The following is a 10,649-nucleotide window of genomic DNA, read 5'->3' as shown; positions in this document are numbered from 1 at the left end:
CTGGTTTGGGAATAAAGATTCACTCGTCACTGGTATTATGCTACTTAGAAAAGCATATTTTAGAGCACGGTGGTTGAACAATGAAACAACACGACAAACTAAATGTTAAGTATTCTCATCGTAAATGTCTGGCTTATTAGCTTAACGCAAAAAAAAATTCTAATCACCAAGCATGCGCGGAGCTTGAAGAAGACCCGATCGATTTTTTTATTAGATTAACAATAAAAAAGAAAGAAAGAAAGAAAAAACAATCTAATGCTCTCTTGATACTAGTCCAGATGAAATCAACAGATTCATCCCATCAGTTCTCTTTTGTCTTCTTTGGAGAAAGAAGATACAGTTCCAGCAAAGATTTAGAAACACAAAAATGGCCTTTCTCTCAAAATTTCCAATTCGACATGGAAAAGAGAAATTCCCACGTTCCACTGATGGGTCAATCTGAGCCGTCTGTCTTCCACAAAGGAGTGGCCACAGCCAGGGAACCGACTGTGGAAGAAGACTAGTCCTGTACCTACTTGTTGAATCCAGTGAACCAGGACTGAAACTCCCTTTGAGAGTGATAGCCGAGGAGGAAGACGCCTGGTGGCTGCCTCGTGTAAGGCTCAAACCGGGAACCGGGCCCAACCGAAAGTAGGAGTTCCACAGTTGGAGTCAAAGTCTTCACACAACCAATTTGTTACAAAAATTCACGAGATTCTTGCTTCTCTTTTATGCTTACGAAATATCTTTTCGCTTTTTTAACCTTTTTTTTATTTTAATTAAAACTAAAAATCAAAACTAACCCTAATTAGAAAAGAAGTAAAAGACGGAAGGCGGCTTGGCACGAAACCTTCGTTCCTTTCGTCTATATATATTTTTATAAACTCTGTAAATCAAGCAGAATCTGAAGCGAGCTCGAGAGCAAGGGCAGAGGCGAAGAGCTTCGGGACGAGGGACTCTCCTTGGTGTCGATTGATTCCGCGACCCATGGAGACCCGTCATGTCCTCGACGCCGGCACACCCAATTTGTTCGGAAAATACAAGCTCGGCAGGCTCATCGGCCAGGGATCCTTCGCCAAAGTTTATTACGCCAAGTCCGTCGTTGACGGCACGGCGTTCGCCGTCAAGGTCATCGACAAGAAGAAGCTGGATGAGACCACCATGGTTCCGAGAGTCGTCCGTGAGGTCTCCGTCATGCACAGGACGAATCACCCCAACATCATCCGTCTGCACGAGCTCATGGCCAGCAAGACCAAGATATACCTCGTCATGGAGTTCGCCAGCGGCGGCGAGTTGTTTAAGCTTTGTCGGAGAGGACCCATGAAGGAATCCGCTGCGAGGAGGTATTTCCATCAGCTCCTCTCCGCACTCCACTTCTGTCATTCGAACGGGATTGCGCACCGGGACTTGAAGACCCACAATCTCCTCTTGGATCGAGATGGGACTCTGAAGGTCTCCGACTTCGGCCTCTCCGCCCTCCCGGAGCAGCTCAAGGACGGCCTGCTACAGACGGCATGCGGCACTCCGGGGTACACGGCGCCGGAGGTCGTCAGTGGGAGGGGGTACGACGGCGCCAAGGCTGACGCTTGGTCATGCGGGGCGATCTTGTTTGAGCTCTTGGCAGGTTACGTCCCATTTAACGATACCAACCTCTTGGTGATGTTCAGCAAGATTCGCAAAAGGCAATACGAGTTCCCGTCGTGGTTCTCCCCGCCGGCGCGACGAGTAATCTCCCGGCTTCTTGATCCGAACCCGGCGACCAGGATGACTATCGAGGAAGTCATGAGACTTCAATGGTTCAGGAAATCCTATCGACCCACGAACCATAACATGAGCTACGACTGTCCGGCTGACCAATTCGGCGCCCAGAACCCCTTCCCAGAAGACGGAAAATCCGTTGATCTGACAGCCATGAACGCGTTCGACATTATCTCGCTTTCCTCCGGCTTCGACCTGTCGGGGATATTTGAAGCGTGGAAGAAGACAAAGAAACGGTTCACAACCGTAGCGCCACCCGAGAGGATCTCCGAGCAGGTAGTAAAAATCGGTACGGAATTGGGTTACAGAGTGGAGAAGAGAAAAGGGGGGTTAGTTCGGTTGGCCACGACGACGTTGGTGGTTCTGGTTGAAATACAGGAAGTCGTTCCGTCGCTGTATCTGGTGGAGGTGAAGCCCGCCGGCGGAGCAGCGCCGGAGTTCAACGAGATTTACTGGCAGGACATTAAAGAAGGACTCGAGGAATTAGTTGTAGCGTGGCAAAACGATGGAATTTAGGATTTCATTGGACATATATAACTAATCTCAGCGCCGGAGTTCAACGAGATTTACTGGCAGGACATTAAAGAAGGACTCGAGGAATTAGTTGTAGCGTGGCAAAACGATGGAATTTAGGATTTCATTGGACATATATAACTAATCTTTGTACCATATCAAAGCAATTTTTTCCCCTGTATCTAATCTTTCTCTGTCAAGACTCTTGAAATTCCTTTCGCCGTTTCTGAACTAGCATTGTTGGAGAAGAAGGTTACTGATGTGGGCTTGGAATTGACCAGGTTCTGCGACCCGGACGAACGTCCCAACCCTGCCACCTGTATGCTGTGTCAGCTCGTCCGAGTCAGGTCGCTAGAGTTGGGTCCAAAGGTTGGACCCAGGCACTGAACACAATTACAATGGAATAGGGATTACTGGGCCTTAAGATTGAATATAATACGCCAGAAAATTGTATGCATGAACAATATTATCATCCTCTTCTTTCCAGAAAAGAGGCTCTGTAGACGGTGCTTCAGACGCTCTCCTGTCATTTAAACTTGAGCACGAGAGAGATTTCATATTTATGGGAGAATCGCTGATCGATTCACGAACGGAGAGATTTCTTATCATTTAAAGGGCCAGATCATTTCACGCTGGTTTTGTCAACAGAGTATCCATTTCCAAACAGAGTATCGTCTCTATAAATAGGCAAAGCATCAACCCCATTTTGCATCTTCATCAACAACAGAGCAATCTTGTTCCAGACATTCAGAAATGGCCAAGCTTTCTTTCTCTTGCATTTTTCTCCTGCTCGTCCTCTGCTCAGGTTTGTCGTCTCGACTCTTACGTACAGTCACTGAGAGCTAAAAATTTTGACATCGATGTTCTTAACTGCTTCTTTTTGCTGTTAACGATTTGTGCATGCAGTGGCGCTGATGGGGCCTGCAGTGGAGGCACAGAAGAGGTGTTCTGTAGTGTTGGACCCCAATGCGTGTGAGCTCTCTAAATGCAGGCAACGATGCTATGAATCGAAAAACGGCAATGGAGTATGCGAAGCTGATCCTAACTTCAACTACCGATGCGTCTGCTTCTACAACTGTGGAGCAAACGCCTGAACAAAATATGGTCCAAAGAAGGAATCGTGTTCTTTACTGAGTACATTCAATAAGAATCTTGTTTGAATAATAATGAATAGTTGATACTGTTTATTTCTCTCAGTTTGCAATGGGCTCTGAAAAATATTAATTAAAATCATATATTGTGATTGCTGACTGGGGATTCAATTAGATTATAAATTAACCTCGATTCTTCTTACATCAATCACTGAATCTGTCGATCTTCCCGGGCAACAAAAATAGTTTCTAACCAGTCGAGTTTTCACTATCGTCCACTGCATTTAAAACATTTCCGAGTTCAGGAAGGTGATGGGTTTTCTCTTTTTTTTTTTGGTATTTAACGACTGATTGATTATTTAAAAGTAAAGAGTGGATAAATCGGAGGAAGATATTTAAACTCTGAAAATATCAAAGTAATCTTGAAGAGGACGATGAAGAAAACTGAAACTGAAAGTAGAGTCAAACCTGTTTTCTCGTTTTGAGAACCATACGGTGATGGTGATTTACTTTCTTAAAATGGGTTTTATAGCCATTTTCTCAATGTCTGAACTTCTGTATTGGCTTTATTCCTGAATCTTTTGGTGTTTTTCCTTGGGAGTTCTGTGGCCATCCAATTGATAGACGGACCTTCTCAAACTTATGTATGTCCTTTCCTTGAACAGGTGAGATATAATTACAACAATGTTAAAACTCTGCACGATCGGATTCTTCTCTCTCAGTTCTCATTCTCTCCCAGTGGTAAACTGCCATGCAATTTTTTCCCGAGGTTTAGTAGAGCAGTAGAGAATCAGGCCTAAAGCCCACCTTGATTATCTTTTCTCCTTGCCGTTTCCAATTTATCAACAGCCTTCTTCGACACCCCAAATCTCATTAAGGCAGTCCCCAGTGATTGAAAAGTAGAATCATCAGGCTGAATATCCAAACTGATCATCTGGTAGAACACCTCAGCAGCCTCCTTCAATATACCATCCGATACAAGCAACCTAATCACGTTATTATAACTCAACAAGTTGTAAGCAGGCCGCCATATTCATCTCGTGTGCAATGCCAATAGCCTCACTAAATCTTTCAATTTACTTATACATATATAGCTACTTCGAATAAGGGAACTCATTGGCTTCCCCCTCGCTTCAAATCCTTAAAAATCTCTGCAGCACCTAACTATTGAGCACTTGCTATAAAGAAGAATCATACAATTTGAAGAGTAGACGTCAGGACTTTCCTCTGATAATTGAAGCACTTGATAGATGTCTTGTGCTTCTTCTATCTACCCAACTTTGGGGTATAGTCTAATTAGTGAATTGAAAATCACAGAATTGCCTGTGAAGCCAGCAGCTTTCATTGCATTGACATATTCTGTTGCTTCTTTAACATTCCCAACTTCTGCAAATGCATTTATTAATATACCAAATACAATAATGTCAGGCTTAATATCATAGCTTACCATCTCTTCAACTGGTTCCTCTGCCACACCCAGTTCACCTAGCTTCACGAAGCTAGAGATCACAGCACAATATGGTATACAATTTCGAACCAACCCAACCTTCATGCATTTTCCTCACATAACACCTAACTTGATATGGTAGCTCAGATCCTGATAGGATTTATATAAGGGAACTGTAAGTGCATTTACCAGGACAAATACCACACTTCTCCATGAGATCAAACAACTTATAAGCACTATCCACGTTTTGCATATAACCATAAGCCTTAACAATCACATTAAACTCAAGTGCACTCAATATCTTCTTGCCCAAGCAACAATTGAAAGGCTTCTCTGCCAACAAGACATGGGCCCTTCTCTGAATGCATCAATATTTTCTGAAGAGCACTCTGGATGCATCTTGCCAGCCAGGTGGAACCTCTCAAACCAGGACTACGATTGCTCAAGTAACCACAGCTGTTTGAGTTGACTCGTCAATTTCAAGACCCCGGTCCTCCATTTCCAACACCAAGGCTTCAGCCCCTTGAACCATATGTCTTACAGAGAAGCATATAAAAGAGTTCTGTAACTCACAGGGTCAGGTTCAAGGCCACATGCCTTCATATTTTTGAAATAATTAACAGCCACCTACATGTTATCATTCTTCGCATACAAGGAAATAAGTATATTGTACATTATAGTGTCAGGAGGGCACGGCAGCTCCTCCATCTTTTCCGTCAGGCTCTCCATTTCCTCTAAATGGCCACAATTCCCACATATGTGCATCATGATGTTGAATGTCACGGTATTTGGAACTATGCCTTCACTACGCATCTGAGAAAATGGGTCTGAGGCTTCTCTAAGCTGACCGGCTTTTCCATTAGAGTATTGTCGGTGTATGAGCTGAAAGATTTCTGAGGTTGACTTGTACCATTAGCACTGGGACACCCTGATTACCCAAAGACCATTCTTTAAAGAACTGCTCAGCGTTGGCAAACTCCCTTGCCTTTTGTACATTTTGACAACAATCCCCATGGTGACCTCATCAGGCTGCAAACCTTGCTTGTTCATCTTGTCCAAATAAAGAAGGGCTTGTTTCTTTGAATCCACCTTTACTGTAAAAATCGATTAGTTTTCCATAAGTAGAGTTAGTTGGGACTATTTTCTTTTGCTCCATTTCAGCCCAAAAATGCTCAACTTCTCTCCATCTTTGAGCTTTCCCAAGAATTCTAAGAATCATATTATAGTGCATTGCATTAAGCTCATAGCAGCCCTTTTGTTTAAAACACTCAAATATTTCTAGAGCCCGTTCCCAGTTAGTCTGCTCCTTGAGAATTATACTCTCTTTTTTATTTAGACTGTCCTTCCAAGGTTTCAGAGCCTCTTCTGTATCACTAATTGTTTCTAAAGCCTGCAATATTGAGGTAATACGGCCTCCACAAGCGGCCAATTTCCTCGTTACTTTATTTTTATCTGTCCCTTCCGAAATTGAACATCATTTTTCACCACCCCCAGGCTTGAAATTTTAACCAAACTCCCATTCTCGTGACCGGCTCTGGATAATCCCAGACCCTTCGTATTCTGGGACTTCCGTTAAACTTTCTCTGCCCGTTTGGGTCTATCACTTGCAGTTTCAACCAAATCATGTCCATCAGTTTCTTGGTTAAACCGATCCAAACTCAATCTACTAGAGAAACTGAAGCACTCACGTTTGCCAACTTAGAGGCAACGAATATCCAACTGTTGGGTTGAACAGAACATTTTGGAGGCGAACATGCATTGGCTGGTCCAGAAATTCTATCATCCAGGTTTTGAAGAGGCTCAAAACCCAGAAGAATCTAAGGATAGTAGATAACATCCAAGCATTTGATAGGTTTTCAGCGATGCATCCAGTTCGTTCGACGATTTCGAGAGGTTTTACACAGGAACAAGTAGCAGAGAAAGGATAAAGAAGCGGGAGTGAAGCGAGAAAAACGCACCTTTAGAAACTGAGAAGCGAGAGGAGCATCGGAAGATCTTTACCAAGATATCAGTTTCTTCACTTTATCGGAGGGGGTTAAGTGTTATCAATTTGTCAGACAAAACGACATGGAGACGACCAGGTGGCCAGGACACCGTATAGGGCGAAGCGGCTGTGCCCGTTGCCTTGCCTATCAACACTCGAGACGAAACAACACGGATTCGGCAGACGGCAGGAGAAGCCATGGAACCAAGGGGAAGCTCCACGATTTTTGGGTTCCACAAAATAGAAAGCAAATCGAACTGCCATCAACATCCTAGTGAACAGCGTAAGGGCGATATCAAAATTTGCTCGTTGGAATTGACAGCCTTCTAAACATAGATTTCAAATGGATTCATGTAAATGGATCGAATTACGTGGGGATAATAAGCGGATCCATTGACAGGTATTTTGTGTAAATAATTATATTTATTATAATTTTAAAAAATAGAGTATAGTCCAAGTGGGCTCGTGAAATATGATATTTAGTGTCATATAAAAACATCAAATAACATCATTCACATAACAAGGCATTTAAAAAATATTATTATTTACAATTATAATAATATAATTATTTTATTTTTTAATAAAAATAGGGGAATATATTCTAAGATATAATTTTAAGATTATGGAAATTAATTTTATACTCTTACAATTAAATAATAATTATTAATTGGATTGAAATAGCTATTAAATTACTCAATTACTTTATTAAATAAAAAAAATATTTCAATTTTGTTTTGTTTAGTAATGAAAAACCAGTTAAACAAAGGTAGAGGCCCACATATGAGAACCTAGCTCTTATACTATGTAAAGTTGGGTCCAAGGTCTATACCAAAATGATTATTCATATTAGGAAAATCTATTTCTCAACTAATAAACTCAACATATTTGTTCTAACTAATCCATGTAGGACTATTTCTGTAAGCCTCTGTCTCTCTTACCGGTTGTCACCACCATTTTTATGAGATGATTCTGAATAGTGAAAAGATTATTGGTAAATGTAACGGTTAAAGGAAAATTAGGCGTTAATTTATTGATGGAAAAAAGTTTTATGGCGAGATGAGAAACAATTAAAACATCTAATAACGAATATTGGGGGTAGGAGAGATAATACCAATGTGTGAGATAGGTAAAGAGGCACCATTCCCCACAAGTATAGAGTCCTAACCCGTGTACGGAGCAGATTGATCCAGGATGGATGGGTTATTAGACATATGAGCAGAAGCCCAGGTGTCCAAGAACCAGTCAGAGGGTGTAAATCCATTGAGAGTACACGATCCAGTGAAAGCTTTAGCAAGATGGGCACGAGACTCACTGAACTCATTGTGGGCTTAACATTGGTTACAACGACCAACATAATGACTGTCAAGATGACATATCTAGCAGCGAGGAGGCCGGCCTCGGTTGACATAATGGCGGCTAGAACCTTTGGTGCGATCAGAGCCACGGCAAGTTGATTGGTCCGAACCACGGGAGGCAACGGTGAAAGCAATAGCGCGAGAAAAAGGGTTCTTGAGTGATTTTTGGAAGAGCTCAAAGCTCTCAACTTTGGAGATGAGGTCAGAGAAACGGGAGAGAGGCGTGAGGGCCATATGTTTGATGGAGAAGGTGAAAAATTCAGCGCCAAGTCCACGAAGAAACTAATGGAGTTTGTCGGTGTCGTTGACAGGTCTACTGATCGCGTGAAGTTGATCGCAAAGACCTTTGAAAACGCGGGTGTAAGCGATAACGGAATGATTGCTGCACTTTAGCTGTTGGAGATTGTCTTTGAGATGGATTTTGCTAGCACTATTGACTAAAGGCATTTTCCTACACGAGCCAGACCTCGGGTGCAGTGGAGAGGCCAACGACTTCGACCATTGCCTCCTCGGTGAGGGTGGAAAGGAGGAGGCTGAGAAGGCGTTGATCCATTGTTCTCCAATTGAGGTGGTGGCGTGAGGGTTCCATCTGCATAGTTGAGGAGATTTTGACTTTCCAAAAGAGGAAGAAGTTGGTTTTTCCACAGGAGGTAAGTAGTGTAGGAGAGTGTGATGGTGATCATGTGAATTAGAGTATGAAATGGAAGAAGATGATAAAATGATTCAACAACCAATGAGGTTTGAAGTGATTATTTTTTGAAACATGAGCCTTCAGGTCCTGGTTTGGGTTGGATGAAGGCCGCTATGAGAAATGAGCCCTCGAGCTCTAACGAAATTAAAGACTGCGACTAAAAACCTTGGAATGCCAGTGGTCTCTCAGTAGAGGAATCGGCACTGTAGGACGTGATGAGGATGCAACAACAGAGAAAGGGGGAACATCGAGGGCCATCGTGTCGGGATGGAAGTTGTGGGGCGGCGATTATGTCGGTCCGTAGTGGTGGGCAGTAGCGGAAGCAGAGCAATAATGCGCAGAGGAGAAGCTTCTCGTCGAAAAAAAATGGCTATCAGAGAAACAGGAGATCGATGATGTTTGATACCATGTAAGTTTTTAATGAAAAACTCTTCGTTCACCACGATTCTAAACAATGTTATAAAGGGTTTTGTTGCCTTAATCTCGTCACCTCTCGGATCTACATCACCCGCCATGCTCAATTTGATGAACACAACTTTCTTTTTATAAAATCATCTTAGGTTCAACCCCCTTTCTTCTCTCCGTTTTCCCAACTTTTTGAAACCCAATCTTATCCAAACAGCAACCCCTCCTTCCTCCTCACACCATTATCCGCAAATTACTCAATCCGGATTTACCCCATGATCTATTTGTACTGATTCGGTCGATGAGTCCATGCAGGCCACTGATTCTTTTGCAGGTCCCTCCTCGCCGCACCAGATTTCCAGTTCAAAACCTACCGAGACACAAATCACTCCTCTTGCTTTCGCTTCTACATTTTCATTGGGTTCTCACCCTATGCTTACATGAGGTAAAGCTAGTATTTTCAAACTACGTCGTCTGGCTAACCTTGGTATTGTGGGATCTTCTAGACTTGTTTTCACTCTCTTTGTCTCTACTGCTCCTAAAAGATTCAAATCTGTCTCTAAGAGTCCTACTTGGCCTGTTGCCATGGATGAAGAAGTTCAAGCTCTACAAATATAATCGGACCTGGATTTTAGTCCCTTTACCTGTCAACACTAATATTGTGGGCTCCAAATGGGTGTTTCAGACCAAATATCTGCCTAATGGATCCATTGAACGTCTCAAAGTACACCTCGTTGCCAATGGCTACACTCAGGTACTTGGTCTTGACTACATTGACACCTTTAACCCTATGGTAAAAGTTATTACTGTTTAAGTTGTGCTCTCTATTATTGTGACCAACAAATGACCTCTTCACCAACTTGACATCAAGAATGGGTTCTTCAACGGTACTCTCACTTAAAATGTTTATATGGAACAACCTCCTAGGTACATTGACCCTCGTTTTCCTCATCACATTTGTCAATTGCAAAAAACTTCTTATGGTCTCAAGCAAGCTCCTCGTGCCTTGTTCCAACGCTTCAACTCCTTTATCACTTAACTTGGATTCTCCTGCAGTCGTGCTAACATTTTTCTGTTTGTCTTTCATAAGCACTCATGCACTATATATCTATTCCTTTATGTTGTTAACATCATTTTTACTGGCAACAACTCAACTCTTATAACCAAGATCACTTGTGAGCTTAATTCTAAGTTTGCACTAAAAAATTGGGTCCACTCAGTTACTTTCTTGGCCTTGAAGCTTCGCTAACTACCGATGAATTATTTATCAGTTAGCTCAAATAAGTAACGGATATTCTTACTTGAGCTCAGCTACTTGATAGCAAACCTGTTTCTACCCTATGTTCATTTCACAACATTTGTCCGTTGATGGTTCTCTATTTCGGATCTTACTCTTTATAGGTCTCTCGTTGGCTCCCTTTAATAC

At 42.4% G+C, this 10,649-nt stretch overlaps 1 protein-coding gene and 1 pseudogene across 1 annotated transcript; one reads left to right on the top strand and one right to left on the bottom strand.

Annotated features, from left to right (window-relative positions):
- Nucleotides 1-954: 954 nt before the first annotated feature.
- LOC137934019 (CBL-interacting serine/threonine-protein kinase 4) lies at nt 955-2,373 on the top strand. Its single transcript, XM_068778201.1, has one exon. It carries the CDS (start codon nt 967-969, stop codon nt 2,251-2,253), a length of 1,287 nt encoding a protein of 428 aa, XP_068634302.1. The 5' UTR covers nt 955-966; the 3' UTR covers nt 2,254-2,373.
- A 1,522-nt stretch (nt 2,374-3,895) lies between these two features.
- Nucleotides 3,896-10,310, bottom strand: LOC137935480 (pentatricopeptide repeat-containing protein At3g23020-like; annotated as a pseudogene).
- Between the last annotated feature and the right edge of the window lie 339 nt (nt 10,311-10,649).

The sequence above is a fragment of the Aristolochia californica genome, unplaced genomic scaffold (genome assembly GCF_029961685.1).
Source record: "Aristolochia californica isolate CCGP_79_NKW_82.1479 unplaced genomic scaffold, dmAriCali1.0.hap1 SCAF_6, whole genome shotgun sequence".
Classification (NCBI taxonomy): Eukaryota; Viridiplantae; Streptophyta; class Magnoliopsida; order Piperales; family Aristolochiaceae; genus Aristolochia; species Aristolochia californica.
This window is presented reverse-complemented; position numbering and strand designations above follow the sequence as displayed.

Excerpts from the sequence above, each read along its gene's own strand:
- LOC137934019 (XM_068778201.1), top strand. The coding sequence starts at position 967 with ATGGAGACCCGTCATGTCCTCGACGCCGGCACACCCAATTTGTTCGGA.